At 38.1% G+C, this 15,745-nt stretch overlaps 2 protein-coding genes across 4 annotated transcripts in view; one reads left to right on the top strand and one right to left on the bottom strand.

Moving 5' to 3' along the window:
• RABL3 (RAB, member of RAS oncogene family-like 3) overlaps window positions 1-15,311 on the bottom strand; it is a 37,796-nt gene extending 22,485 nt beyond the window's left edge. Inside the window, exons 1-2 of the mRNA XM_004675177.2 lie at window positions 15,172-15,311; window positions 9,906-9,997 (exon numbers count right to left, since the gene is read on the bottom strand). Of these exons, the coding sequence (XP_004675234.1) occupies window positions 9,906-9,997; window positions 15,172-15,217 (138 nt within the window). The 5' untranslated portion in view covers window positions 15,218-15,311. The remainder of the gene's footprint in view (window positions 1-9,905; window positions 9,998-15,171) is intronic.
• Window positions 15,312-15,408: 97 nt separating this feature from the next.
• The window catches only part of GTF2E1 (general transcription factor IIE, polypeptide 1, alpha 56kDa), a 41,550-nt gene continuing 41,213 nt past the window's right edge, over window positions 15,409-15,745 (top strand). For all 3 annotated transcript variants that reach the window (XR_001145779.1, XM_012729396.1, XM_012729401.1), the window contains exon 1: window positions 15,409-15,493. The gene's annotated coding sequence lies outside the window, so the exon portion shown is untranslated. The remainder of the gene's footprint in view (window positions 15,494-15,745) is intronic.

Genomic DNA, 15,745 nt, shown 5'->3' with positions numbered 1-15,745 from the left:
TTAGTACAGACACAATAAAACATTGTATGGAGGGTCCTGGAAAAATTAAAACTAGAACTACCATATGATCTAGCAATCCCATTTCTGAGCATGTATTCAAAATAAATGAAAACAGGATATTGAAGAAATTATCTGCACTCCTATGTTAACTGTAGCATTATTCACAGTAGCCAAGAAATGGAAATGACCTAAGGCTCTATTAATGCTTGATGGAAGTAAATAAATAAACAAACAAAAAGAAAATCCTGCTATTTGTGAGAACTTGGAAAGCCCCTGATGGAAATATGCTGAGTGAAATAAGCCAAATGAGAGAAATACTGTATGATATCACTTATATGGGGTAAAAAGTCACTCATAAGAACAGAGTAAAAAAGTGGTTGCCCAGGGGATGGTGTGGGAGTGGGGGTGGAGAAACAGGGAGAGGTTGGTAAAAGGATTCAAACTTCCAGCTATAAGGTGAATAAGGCCTGAGGATCTATATTATAACATAGTGACTATTGTATAACATTGGTGACAATATACCTGATGACTATAAAACTGTACTGTGTAACTGAATAAAGCTAAGGAATAGAACATAAATGTTCTCACAAAAAAATTAAAATAAAACAAAAATAAATATATAAGGTGATGGTGCCAATTGGTTGGAAGGGATCCTTTTACAATGTGTATATATATCAAATCATGATAAAGTACACTGTAAATATACAATTTGTGAATTATGCTTAAATATAGCTTAAACAAAGAGGCTATCCCTAAAAAAAAACACACAATTAAATATATATGTCAGACTCACTGATTCAGGATTTTAAGGGTTCAGTCCTAGGCATGCATATTTTGAATAAGTACTCAAATGATTTTGCTGTAACCCACAATTAAGAACTATTGCTTTTAGGTGGCTTTTTCTGCCCACTTGTGTCTATGCAAGAGTCTTCTTTCCTCCTTGTCTTATAAATCTGCCTTTGGGTTCCTATGAGCTGGCCACTCATGGGCAACTGTGACCTATTTGCTACCTGCCAGTCACTACAGAGCATTCTTGACTACCTAGGGAGTATAGCCCGTGTCATGAGGCAGGCCCAGGGATGCCTAGGTTGTTGTTGACCTAATTATCTTCATGGTGGTCCTGGGGTAACTGTGCCTGTGATAACATCATATTTTGCTGATGAAGTGTCTCTTGATGCATGATGGCGATGTCCCCTGCAAAATTTTGTCTTCCCTTTCTAACCCATCTTCTGGACCTTATTCCTCCCTCATACCAATGTCACATGATCAGCCTTTACCAGCCTGTATACTTTTCAATAAAGGGCACTAGAACTTCTTCTCAAGTAGCAGAGTCTTGCCTTGCAAACCTGCTCCACAACTGTGTCCAGATGCAAAATGGCAACAAAGTTCCTTTTGCAACACCTGCCCTTAAAACAGACAAAAAACAACTAACGATTTTATAGCACAGAACATGATTTGTAATCAGGAGGCCTAGGTCATGAGACTCAGTTGCCACTAAGTATACCTGGTATCTTTGAGCCTTAGTTTCCTTGCCTATCAAATGGAGTTTTTATCATATGTATTATATGCCTTTGAAATAATGAACAAAATAAGCTTGGTAAGTAAAGTAGCCAAGATTGGACCAAGTCAAATTGACTCACTTATCTATACTCTTGGCTACCTCAAAATCTCTTTCCTAATCAATTTTTTTTTCATGTTTATCCAGAATTAGAAGAGAAGTTGTCCTTTTTCCTTTCTAACTTGCTCACTAATATTGTCTAAATATAACTTAATTCAAATAGAATGAATCCTACGAACTTTAAACCAGTGGCTTGTAGCTTTGACATATCTTTTACATGAGTGAGTGAGCGCTAAGGGAAAGCTTGACATTATAACAAGGATTGCTCTTGATACAATAAGTGGTACCTTGATTCTATACTAACAGTCCCTCATGGGGGTGGGGGGAGGGAGGTAATGCCAAACTATAAGAAATGTGTTTTGTATTTATATCAGGTCATTGAGATCTGATACTGAGAGTCATTTAAGACCTTTCATCAATAAAGGGAAGGGCTCTCTCAGCAGGCAGCAAGAGTATGTGCGGATCATCAAATGCCTCATACTTGTTACTGCTGCTGCACTTTGGTACTTCTTATTTATTCATCTCTTGACTTTTTATAGGAAATAAAATAAAGACTAAGTACTAAAGGTTTTGTCTCATTTGAAAGGTTTATTCATTGTTTGTAACATTTAAAGAAAATGATACATATCAAGAACAACTCTGTAAAGAAAATGATACATATCAAGAACAACACCATCTGTTAAAGATATGTCCTGATAAATTTGGTTTAGTATGTGTGCCCAATTATTATTATTAAAGAAAAACAGGAAGGAAGGTAGTAGGACAGAGATGGGAGGAAAAGGAGATGTGTAGAAAAAAGTAACAAGGCAGTGTGCCAAGAGAACAGGAATTGCATGTCTCACTGCTACACTCCAATTCTTAATTCCTTACATTGTGTAGTACCCAGTAGGTAAGCAATATACATACTGAATGAACGAAGACAATGAATTAATAGCAATCCTTTGCAGCAATCCTGTTTTACCTTCCTTTATTTCAAACAAGCAAACAAAAATCTTTACTTGTCCCTTCTAACCAATACCCAACACCCCTTCATTTAACCTCTTCACTGTGACCGATTGATTTAAACCTGTCTCTATTTGGTTTTTGCTACTACTATTCCTTTATTCTTTCAAAGGTCAAGACTGACTTCAGCATCACCATATTCAACTCCCCCACTCGGTCCCTATATCTCTACAGTATTTTATTCAAAATAAATCAATCCCTTCTTCATAAAATTCTCGTTTCTCTTTGCTCTTGTGGTATTTCATCAATTTGGATATTGCCCTACCTTTCTGATCATTTTTTAAAAAAATTGATTAACTTTTTAACCTTTTTACCTTCAACTCTCTAAATATACCCCTTGGTTCCAATTAGCATTGATCTCTCTAAGTTTACTTTTTTGAAAACCTCATCTTCTTTCATGGTTCAGGATTATCTCTATACAAATCATTACCAACTCTTCTAAAGTATTTTCTGGACAGTTTCAGTTGGATAGCTCATGGATATCTCCTTTCATCATTTCCAGAACTGAAATTATTATCATTTCCTTCACTGTGACCTATTATATGTGTTCTTCTTCCTGGCGAATAGTCTATTTATCTATTGCTGAGGCGATCCATTCAATCATTAAAGCCCAATTTAATTTTCCAGTTTCACAACACTGCACCTTCTCTCTTGAGTTGCTATCACACTTATTTTCCACTTAAATGATGTCCCAGGGTGTTGCATCGAGCAGCCCCCACACTGATAAAGAAATGGAGTCTTGGAGCAAGCTACATAATGCAGGATGCTGCTCAAGACCAAGATCCTGGCCTTTTTATTGGTAAATAGCATTAGTCATCTGAAGAAGTAGATTGCATGTAATATGTAAATTAGAGAGCTTAAATCCCACTACAGTGAACTAGAAATGACAAATCAATGTCCTTATTTATAATTTGTCTGGAAGTCTTATTTTCATAATTAAGAGTAGCCATGCATTTATATTAGTACCATTAGACTTTGGCAACAAAGTTAGAAGACAAGAGTGAATGCAGAAGACCATAATAAAACTTCTCCCCCTTTTCCTTTGGTTCAGTTAGGAACATCTCTATACTTCATACTAAACCCAAAATGTTAATAATTTCTGAGTACTTATTAAGCTCACTAGGTTTAGTATTAAGTTCATTAGATTATTAACTTATTAAGATTTTAATAAGGTTCATTAACTATTAAGCATTAAGTTCATTAGGTTCACCCTATACATAGATTAAATAATTGCATTATCACCTATTTTTAGTTGGCTCTTACAGCTATGACATGAACTAAAGGGAGCAACTATTTCTAAGAGTCTTAAAGTATGTGTATTCATGGTCTACACGGACTCTGAAATCCCTCTCATAGGTTTCAATAACACAGATCCCATAATTACAATAAGAATATTGTTACAAAAGAAAGCGTTCTTCTAAGCTCTTTAGCTAAAAGCTTTATCAGATTTAATCATTCCTGCTAGTGGGAAGAATTGCTCACTTTATTTATTATAACAATAGTCAAAATGATTTACATGTCTATGACAATTTTCCTTAAGATTATTATATAAAATGCCCTATTCTTATGCTGTCACTCAAGAAAAGTGCTTTCTTTAAGATGCAAGACAGTAATCAACCACATGTTCCATTCTTCCAAAGCAAAGCAATTCAGGTTAGAGGTGCTTTAAGAGAGTTAATTAGTACCAAACTCATTACAGTAAAATCAGTTCCACTATTACATGCCATATTGTCTTTAACTACTGTAGTTTTCATGACAACCTCCTTTTGGGCAATATTCTTTGGAACTACAGAGGAAGTTAACAAAAGCTAATGCCAGGGAACTCCAACTTCACTTTCCCCAAAACAGGGGTTTCCAAATGGAATTATGGTTGTTACTTCTAAAACTTGGTCAGTCTTGAGAACTAACATCTCATTTGGGGACTTAAACAGAGAAACAGTGCTTATAGACAAGCCTCTACCTTCATGAAAGGAAACAGAACAGAAATTTCTTTTGAAAATTTCATGCCTGTTACACTTAAAGCATTTTATACTCTTATCACCCTGTTACCATACATTTGAGTCCTTTAACTGGTATTTCTGGTGTCCTCATACCCAATCTTCTTTTACCTTTCCTTACCTTCACATTTAATCTCCAGTCGTTCCAGTCCTCTAAATCTTTCTACTCTTCTCCTGGAATCTTAATCCATGGTTACATATTCCATTATATCTTTATCTTCAACCCATTATCAACTGATGCCTGCCTTTAACCTGAAGATACAAATTTTCTTGCTGACCTCTCAGATGGATGCTGTTTATTCTTTCACATTCTAATTCCCTGGAAGTCAAAAAAACAGGAAATACACTGGTGAGGGGAACAGCTGTGAGACAGGAGAGGTCTGCTGTGCCATGTGGGTCACCTCCCTGGCAGGGGATTGAAGTCAGTGCTGCAATGGCTGTGAACAGCTTCATGCTGTGCTTTAACCCCTTGCACCACCTATACTTAGTGATTATACACTCATTCCTTACCAAGTGATGAAGCAAGCAGACTGAAACAACATATGGAAGACTTGAATTAATCTTTCATTAATTTGAGATATTCAAAAAACTGTACTTGACGATTATAGAATGTGTACTCTTTTCAAGTCCATATGAGAAATCCACCAAAGTTGACCATAAATGGGACATGAGGGCTTTCCCCGGTGGCGCAATGGGTTAAAGCACTGCATTATGAAGCTCTCTGAAGCCACTGAAGCATGAGTTGGATCCCCACCACAGAGCTGACCCACATGGCGTGGGCCACCCGCTGCTCCCCTCAACAATGCATTTCAGTAGATCTGCCTGTTCTTTTCCCTGCTCTGTCTCTGGTGAATCCTCTCACCCACCACACCTCTGGCCTGTACCCCAGTTCTGTAGGCATAAATAAATAAATCTTAAAAAAAAAAAAGAGACATGAAATAAATCTCACTGAATTCTAAGGGATGAAATCATACAGTATATGTACATAAGCATAAGGAAAGCAAGCTAGTAATTATTAAAATATAGTAAATATTCTCAAATGTTTAGAAATTAAGTAGCACTTTTCTAAACAACTCATAAATTAAAGGAAAAAATCACAATGGAAATGAGAAACTATTTTGAATTGAATGATAACGAACAAATTTACAGAGGTATAGCTAGTTGTTGCACAGACTATTCAAGATGCTAAGAAAAAAAGTTGACAAATTAAATCCAAAGCAGGCACAGGCATACTAAAGAGCAGAAACAATGAAATAGACAATATATAATAGAGAAAAATCAACAAAGCCAAAAATTGGTCTTCGATATGCCTCTGAAAAGACTGATCAAGAAGAAAAGTCATAAATTACACATATCAGAAATGGGAAGGAAATACCACTGAAGATCCTATAGATATGTGAAGACATAGAATATTATAAACTAATATATATAATATATAGAATATATTATAAACTAATTCTGAGAATATATTTCAATACATTTGCCTGTTCTGCTTGCTTCTCTGTATCTGGTGAATCCGCTCTCCCCTCTCCCCACCTCTAGCCTAAACTCCAGTTCTTGTATGCATAAATAAATAAATCTTTTTTTTTTAATTTTTAAAAAAAATTTTTTTTTTTAAGATTTATTTATTTATGCATACAGAACTGGGGTACTGGCCAGAGATGCAGAGGGTGAGAGGATTCACCAGAGACAGAGCGGGAAGCAGAACAGGCAGATCGACGAAGTACACTGCTGAGGGGAGCAGAGGGCGGGTCAGGAGAGGTCTGCCACGCTATGTGGTCACCTCCGGGGCAGGCGGGATCGAACTCATGCGGAAGTAGCTTTAGTCTCTCAGTGCAGTGCTTCAACCCGCCGCGCCACGAGGGAGGGCCCAATAAATAAATCTTTTAAAAAAGAAAGTTAAAATTGAAAAAATACCTACTACAAAGAAAACTTTAGGCCTAATAGATGGTTTTACCTGGGAGCATATTCCTAGCTATTAGATAATTCTGTCAAATACATATCAATCTTATATAAATACTTCCAGAGAATAGATATAGAAATAATACTTCCATTTTTACAATCTTACCAATCTTACATAAATACTTCCAGAGAATAGATATAGAAATAATACTTCCCTTCTTAGTTTAAGGTTACCATAATCCTAAAACTAAAACCCAACAAGGAGATTATAAGAAAGAAAAATGATAGACCAATCTTTCTTATGAATTTTTTTTTTTAAAGATTTATTTATTTGTGCATACAGAGCTGGGGTACAGGCCAGAGGCTCAGGGCGGTGAGAGGCTTCACCAGAGACAGAGTGGGGAACAGAACAGGCAGATCAACGAAGTACACTGCTGAGGGGAGCAGCGGGCAGGTCAGGAGAGGTCTGCCTCGCGATGTGGTCACCTCCGGGGCAGGCGGGAATCGAACTCATGCAGAAGCAGCTTTAGGTTCTCAGTGCTGTGCTTTAACCTGCTGCGCCACCAGGGAGGGCCAATCTTTCTTATGAATTTAAAAATGTTTGAAAGAAAATTAGCAAACTGAAGTTGGATTTATCCCAAGAGTGCAAAATCGGTTTAACATTAAAAAAAAATCAATCAGGGCCACCCTGGTGATGTAGGAGTTGAGTCTCAGTGCTATTATTGTTATGGCCTGGGTTTAAATCCCAGGGAGCTAACCCATATATGGCACAGCAAACCTCACCTGTCTCAGTTTTGTCTGCTGTATTTAACAGATCTACCTGTTCTGTTCTCCATTCTGTCCCTGGTGAACCCTCTCACTCCCTACCCCTATACCCCATTACCCCATACCTCTGGCCTATCTCCCAGTTCTTGTATGCATAAATAAATAAAAATGTCATGTTCTCTTGCAAAAAAGGAGCTAGGTGGCGCAGCAGACCTCTTCTATCTTTCCCACTGCTCCCCCTCAGCAGTGTATTTCAGTAAATCTGCCTGCTCTGCTTCCTACTCTATCTCTGGTGAACCCTCTCACCCACTGTACAGGGCTCTGGCTTATACCCCAGCTATTCTATAATAATAAATAAATAAAAACCTAAAAAAGAGAGAAGTCCAAGGGGATTTTAAAGTTCAGAAGTTGCTCCCAAACTCAAACTTAAATAAAATTTTCATTGAACTCATTATCTTAAATTAATTTTTATTCCATTGATAAGAATTTAGGAACAAGGTAGATTGAAATACACTGTCAGGTTCCCTTTGACTTCAATTCATAAAAATACTTTTAAAAAACACAGAAGACAAGATTGGCCCTCCCTGGTGGCGCAGCGGTTTAAAGCACAGCACTAAGAATCTAAGGCCGCTTCCGCATGAGTTCGATTCCCGCCTGCCCTGGAGGTGACCACATGGCGTGGCAGACCTCTCCTGACCCGCCCGCTGCTCCCCTCAGCATTGTAATTTGTCGATCTGCCTTTCTGCTCCCCACTCTGTCTCTGGTGAAATCTCTCACCGCCCCTGAGCCTCTGGCCTGCACCCCAGTTCTGTATGCACAAAAAATAAAAATCTTTAAAAACACACACACACACACAGAAGACAAGATCAAGAGAAAGGGTTATCTCTAGATGCTAAAATTGAAGAAAGAGCTTAAAATCACAGTGAGAACTGGGAAATGATCCAGTTTCAGATAAAGCTTCAGTAGCTGTCTCCTGGAGTTTTAGTGCCCATCAGAAATAGAGGTTTGTTTTCCAGCTGTTAAGGCATGAGTATATGTGGGTGAATGGCAAAGACTAAACTATGGTTCCCTTTATGAAATTTGGACCTTTGATGAGCTATAGTAAAAGACAGAGTAGGAAAATACTGTTCTCTGGTTTCGGCAAGCAGGAAACACTTTCTGTCAGAGACACTGGTTAAGGGTGGTAGACAGCAGATAAAAGATACACAACAAATGGAAACCACCAGTCTATGTGATAAAAGGCCATCAGGGGAAGTGACAGTATCTAAATGGCAAGGGAACTCTGAGCTGAGAAATGACTATTGAAATTCTAGGGCTCTAACAGCAATCAAAATGAAAAAGCACTGTACTTTTACATTATAGCATACAGGACTTCCAAAGGGAAGAAGAAAAGAAATTCTATTGAAGATGTAACCATCTCCAAAGAATTATAAAACATATAAAGAAATACATTTCTATGAAGTATAAAGTCTGTATATTCAGGAAGTAAGATACCTATCACCTAGCCAGAAAAAACTAGAACAATCAAAAAGAAACCATAGAAAGTATGTTGAAAATAAAACATCAGGATATTTTGACAAATTTTGACATATGACAAAGAACTAAACAGAAATTAAAAACTAGTAACAGACATGAGAGGATATATTAAAAAGCAGATTAGACATACTTGGAGAGATTCTTAGCTAGCTGAAAGGCAAATATGAGTGTCATATCCAGAATGCACCAAGGAGAAATGAAGAAAACATGAAAGTGCAACTAAATGATATGGCTATGGAGGGTAAAAATCTAATACAGATGCAAAAGGCAGGGACAGAGGACTGCTGGTCAGGATGATTAAAAACTAATCTATACCTAGATATAGTTGAACAAAACTATAAACTATCAAAGATTAAAAATCTTCAAAAGCAGTTAGAGAAAAAAAAGCAACTAGAAACCATGTATTACCTTAAAGAACAATAAGAACTAGACTGACAGAAGATTTCTAATTAGCAGCAGCAACATAACAGACTTCAGAATAACAGCCTCTGAGAACTGCAAAGTAACTGAAGATCTAGCTAACTACCATCCATCCCTTACTTATCTCTTAACTCAACAGACAGAAGTAAGGCGGCAGAGGTGAGAGTTTAACAGAATTACTTGGAATTAGCAAAAACCAACAATATCTGGAAGATAATTAAGTGAAAATTGAACCTGTTTTCTAAATAGGACCTGGACATCAGGCTTTTGCCTGATGTTATTTCTAGCCAAAAATTTAACTTAGTGGCAAAAGGTTTAGGCAGAAATATTTATGAAATGTGTTAACTAAACTAGATAATACAGTAGTTATAACTGAAATTTCTCAAATCAGACTAATTGGGATCAAATCCTGACTCTCTTGAACTGAGTGAATGTGTCAAGTTACTTTACTTCTCTATGCCTTAGTTTATACAGCTATAGCTCACAATTTACATAAATAAAGATATGTAAGGCATTTATCATAGTATTTGGCACATAGTAGATGCTTAATAAGCACAGCTATTATTCTACTTAGTCTTGGAGAAAGTACTATAATTTGACTATATAGTTTGAAGGAATTATCTTTGCTATGACTACTGAAAAGCTAAAATACAAGAAACACATACTCTGACATCTACTGAGCAGCCCACGGTCCATGATGGATTTCCAAGCACTTGATTTTGGCACAGAAGATGAACTAGCGAAGACTTCCCAACACCTGTAAAAGATGTAAGAATTCTAGTCAAGTAAGAGATATGCTGAAATCTACTATGGTGAGAGTTATAATGATATATATATATATATATGAATGTTCCAAAGGGTGTTCACAGCATGTCAAACATTTTAATATGCTTTAATGAGGGAAAGATGGTCAAAGGCAGTGGTTCTCTCAAACTTAGCTTCAAAATCTGCTGGAAGGTTTGTAAAACACAAAATGCTGGGTCCTGCTCTCAGGGTTTTCTGTTTAGAGGTCTGCTGATGAGCCCAGATTTTGCACTTCTAACAAATTTCCAACAAATTCTAATGGTCTGAGGGCTCACTCACTATGCAGACTACTGGTCCTAGGACATTTTCATACGAATTAATGCCTTTTTGTATAATTTCCATCTATTCGGCCTATTTTAGAATTGGAGAATCTTAACACATCATAGAGGCAACTTCCTTTACTCTGACTTTCAACAGAGTCTGTTACTCAGCACGCTGTTATATGTTCTTCCAGATTGTGTTTGAACACTGACAGTGACAGGGCCTTACCATATCATAATTTCATATTTAGACATTCTAGTTGTCATTGATTTTTAGAGCTTCTTCTTTTTTTTTTGGCATAGAAAAACTGGGGTATAGGCCAGAGGTACGGGGGCTGAGAGGTTTCACCAGACACAGTGCAGACTGGGGAGCAGAACAGGCAGATTTACTGACATATACTGCTAAAAGGACTAGCAGGTGAGGCAGGAGAGGTCCTCTGTGCCATGTGGGTTAACTCCCTGAGCTGGGGATCAAACTCAGGCTCTGGTGGTGATGGGGCTGAACTAACTCCTAGGCCACTAGGGAAGTCCTCAGTGATTTTTTTTAAAAGATTTATTTATTTATTCATACAGAACTGGGGTACAGGCCAGAGGCTCAGGGGCGGCGAGAGGTTTCACCATAGACAGAGTGGGGAGCAGAACAGGCAGATCGATGAAGTACACTGCTGAGGGGAGCAGCGGGCGGGTCAGGAGAGGTCTGCCACACCATGTGGTCACCTCTGGGGCAGGCGGGAATCGAACTCATGCGGAAGTGGCTTCAGATTCTCAGTGCTGTGCTTTAACCCGCTGCGCCACCAGGGAGGGCCCTCCCCAGTGATTTTTAAAAGGCAGCAATCCACTTGGTCCAGACTTATTCTCTAGAAAAACAGAACTCTCCTCTCTCTTCAACATCATGGAGCTTTACTTTAAAAGGCAGCGATTCATTTTCTTTTGGGCTCAGAGTAATCTAGCTTTAATACCAGCACTATTATTCAGGACTAATATTCAGTGATATGTATGAAAAAGAAAGGGAATAAGCTTTCCCTATATACTCATTTAATTAACAGCATTCTGGGATGCCCTTATGATAAGTAGGTTTCGTGTATATCTATGTACAATCAACTTGATGAAGCATACATCACTAAATTCTACAAAAAAATTTAGATCAGCTCTTTGTATGCATTATTACATATGAACCTATAGCTGATGCTTTTTGAGACTTAGCATCACTTTAGTTATAAAGAATGACTCTAAACAGGTAGAAACTAAGTACACTATCCAGCAGATTCTCGGTATTCATTGTACCCTGAGTACTTTCCTACAGAGCACTTAAAAATACATTATTAAAGGTTTTATTGCCCCTATTTAAGTTCTTTGAGGACTGACGCTGGTTTTGGTCATCTTTTTAAAATCTCAGATAAGGGTCATAAATGATAATTATTTAATGACAAAAATTTCCTATTACTACAGACTGTTCACAAATATTTTTAGTATCTCTATAGTAATCAGAGTAGACATAATTACGTAACCATTCCCTGATTATTTGCTATTTAGGGTGTTTAGAATTATTCACTATACTAAGAAAAATTTTTACTCAACTTTCTTTAAAAATAAATTTCATTTCTGGGCTCTCCCTGGTGGCACAACAGGTTAAAGCACCACATTATGAAGCTCTTAGAAGCCACTGCAGCATGAGTTCCATCCCCAACCAGGGAGCTGACCCACATAGTGCCGCAGATTTCTTCTGACCCACCTGCTGTTCCCCTCAGCAGTGTACTTTGACAATCTGCCTGTTCTGTTCCCCACTCTGTCTGTGGTGACTCCTCTTACGCACTACACCTATGGCCTGTACCCCAGTTCTGTAAGCATAAATAAATAAATCTTTAAAAAAAATTCATTTCCAGATCATGCTTAGTGAGATAAGCCAGAAAGAAAAAGAAAAATACTGGATGGTTTCGCTCATAGCCGGAGTATAATGCACCAGATGAGAAAACAATAAGAATAATGAACAGCCATATACCAGAGACATTTTGTTGGGATGGAGTGGGGAATGGGATCAAAAACGGGGGTGGGGGTGGGGAGGGAAGGAGAGAAGTGCACGGGTAACTCGGTTATGGGAAATCCATGGGGATTACAATTGAGATAAAAAAAATGTACAAAATGATGTAAAAATAAACTATAATATATATATACATTATATATATACACATTATATATATGTGTATATATATATGTGTGTGTGTGTATATATATATATATATATATATATATATATAATTCATTTCCTTCCCAGAAGTGAAATTAATATGTAGAAACAAATGAACCTTTGAAGTTTTGATATATACTGATAACTGGCATCAGGTGGCTGTCACCAGCCAGGCAGTGCAGGCTTAGGCAGCCTTATGCAAACAAACACCTACAGTACTTGTTGTCTCTCAAATATAGGTTGTTGTTTTTCATCTTTGTTAATTTGAAAAGACTAAAAAAAAATTACATTTTGGTTTAATCTGCATTTTTTCACTTTTTGGTAAAGATTACATTTTGATCACCTTTGCTAATCAGTTGTCTTTCCTCTCATGAATTATCTATTAATGCATTCTATCCATTTTTCCACTGGGTTTCAGTTTTCAACTTGTCATCTCATTTAACTGAGTCAAATAGTTTCTCCACATTCCCCTTTTATTCTTTTTATTTTTGTACTTAATAACATTTAAGATTTTTGCTATTCACACTTAGTTTTGTCTGTATTTATTGCAGTTCATTGAATACTGTGACCTTTAGGCATACTGCTGTGTAGTTTTTTTTTGTGATTGAATGTAGGTTTGCTTATATTAGAGACACATATTAGTTATCAGCTTGATGCAAAGCCTGAGCTTTTAGTTAAACTCAATTATGTCTGAGTTTCTATGCAGTAACAATGTACAACTCCCCATGAGTTAATGGCTTTTGGGAATTAGCTACTGCCAGATGAACTCTAAACAGAAAGAATAATTTGAACTGTGAAAGTTTTGAATCTGAGTTTTCATCAATTGAACTAAAGTAGATCAAAAGAATACACTTGCTGGGGGGCAAAGTCACAATAAAATCAAATAAGAGCCAGTTTCAAATACAGTTGTTTATAATGTGCTTTGTTCAGAGTAAGTGCAAGTCAGAGAGACTTTCAAGGTTCCTTACTAAATTTTCTAATATCTCCATTGGATGCAAGACTAATCGCTAAATTCCAAGTCATTCCTTTATATATCAGTGAAATCCTCAAAGCACCACAGGGGAAATACACCTTTATTCAAAAGTAAACTGAATTTTGAATACAAAGACAGATGAAGTGTTAAAATTATATTTTTAAATGGCCAGAGAGCAAATTACTGTTAAAGGAAATTGATAAAAAAAGCAGTAACTGACTTGAATTTTTCTTTTTTGCTGATTTCCAAATCACTTTTCTACATTTAATGCACCAGCTAAACCAACCCTGTTATGTAATGCAATGGTTCCTCATTTATTAGCCCAGCACTAAAAACGGTGCCTGCTATGTCATAGGTATTTAAATATGAGGGAGGGGGTTCACTAGCTTCAACAATATGTAACATGAAAAGATTGTTAGAAAATAGAAAAGGGGATTATAGACAAAGAAAATAGAAAAGGGGATTATAGACAAAAAACATACAATTCACTTATTCAATAAGAATTGAGTTAGCTCTGGATTCCAGTCCTAAATTCTACTTGGGGATACTCTTGCCAAATGCACCATATTCTCTTTTATAAAACTGGGTGATTTTATTCAACTAATTTCAGCACCACTTTCAAACTAAAGAACTGAAGTTGATATAAATTGGATTATATTCATAGAGTTTCATAATGTATTGTTTTAAAGGGTATATTCAACAATTCTCTCCAAAAATATTTTGTACATCTTCAGGCAATATGAAAATGTTCTCAACCTCTAACTCTCCCCAGCCAACCTAAACTGTAAGGCCAGTTTTCAAGTTCTTTGGGGTATATCCTCTCCCCCTCCAAGCATGTGGCACAATGTCTTTACTTACAGCACACACTCAAAGGTCAACTCCAGAAGAGCTTATCTTTGAAATGCAAGGTTAGCATTTATTCTGTATTGGTAAGAAGCAAAGTTTAGATTATGTTAAGAAGGAAAGGCTGGTGAATAGGTAGGAGGGAAATGCAAATTTCAATTCTAGTTCTCAACGTCCAAGGAATGAAAAGAATTTTAACGCTCAGATTAAATTGGGCTCGGTATTATATTCTCGGTCGTTCATGACAACGCCCTCACTTAATTTCTTCATGGTTTACAACCTAACAAATAACAGGTTTTCAATTGAGATAAAACAAGACCATTGAGAGAGTGAGAACCAGCAAAGTGCATAGATCATGGGTGCCACCCATAATCAACCGGGTCTGTCACTTAAATCTGTCCTCATTATTCTCATCTGTAAAATGGAGCAACTGGGCTAATCTCCAATTGGTATGTGCAGAGGACTTGGACCAGTTTCATTCTGTGTTTGACTTCCTTAGTGAGCAAAATCTTTTGAAGGCAAACACTAACTTCCGTAGCCTTCGAGCAGCGCCAATACAACACGTAACGTCTGCATATTTTTTAAAACAAAGGAATTGACAATACACTATAGTCGCGTCGTCCGGGAAACCGAGCCGGAAAGCTGCGCAGGCCGAGAAGGACCAGAGCTTGGCGCCCCCCGCCCGCGCAACGCCACCAGCTTCGTCAAATAGAGCAAAGTCCTCTGGGAAGTGTAGTCTTTAGCCCTTGAGGGGGATTTCAGCCACAGGCCGAAGAGTCACTTAATGGGACGTAAAATACTGAAAGGGAAGGTTATCGGATAACTCAAACGTGTCGGGAGCCCCGGAAGTGGGTTAAGCCGCTCACCTGAGTCTCCCAACACCAGTACCTTCACCCGATCCAGGGACGCCATCTCGCCACTGCCTCGCCGGGGCTAACGCCTGTTCCGGAACTGTTCGCCAAATCAGAGCTGGGGATGGGGACGGGACCGTCCATTTCATTGGCCCGTCGGAAATGCCCGTCTCGATTGAAGACCGATTGGCCGGCCTGTTTAAATGTGGCGAGTGGGCCGCAGAGGTAGTCGCAGGACTAAGACGTCTGCTTCGTCGCGGCAGTGGCGTGGCTCTTTTAAGCCGGTGGTTGAGGCGCCCAGAGACGCCGTAGTGGGAGTGTTCGAGGATTCGCCTTGGTAAACCTCATTCCCTGTTCCTTCTTCTTGGTTCCCTGGCCGGCGGTCGCATTTTCTGGGTGTCGCCCCTAGTTTTGCTCCTCCATCTTTGGGTGCCCTCCTCTTAATTGTTCTCTTGATTTGGTCCTCCAAAGAACCATTGACCCGGGAGCGGCCCTCGTGCGACCTCGGGTAGGAACGGGCTTGGCTGCACCGATTGTGGCCGCCGGACTCAGGTGGCAGTCTAAAGCGAATTCGGGTCTCGGGGTCTCG

Source organism: Condylura cristata, unplaced genomic scaffold, assembly GCF_000260355.1.
Source record: "Condylura cristata isolate star-nosed mole 26May11 unplaced genomic scaffold, ConCri1.0 scaffold00003, whole genome shotgun sequence".
In the NCBI taxonomy this organism is placed as follows: Eukaryota; Metazoa; Chordata; class Mammalia; order Eulipotyphla; family Talpidae; genus Condylura; species Condylura cristata.
This window is presented reverse-complemented; position numbering and strand designations above follow the sequence as displayed.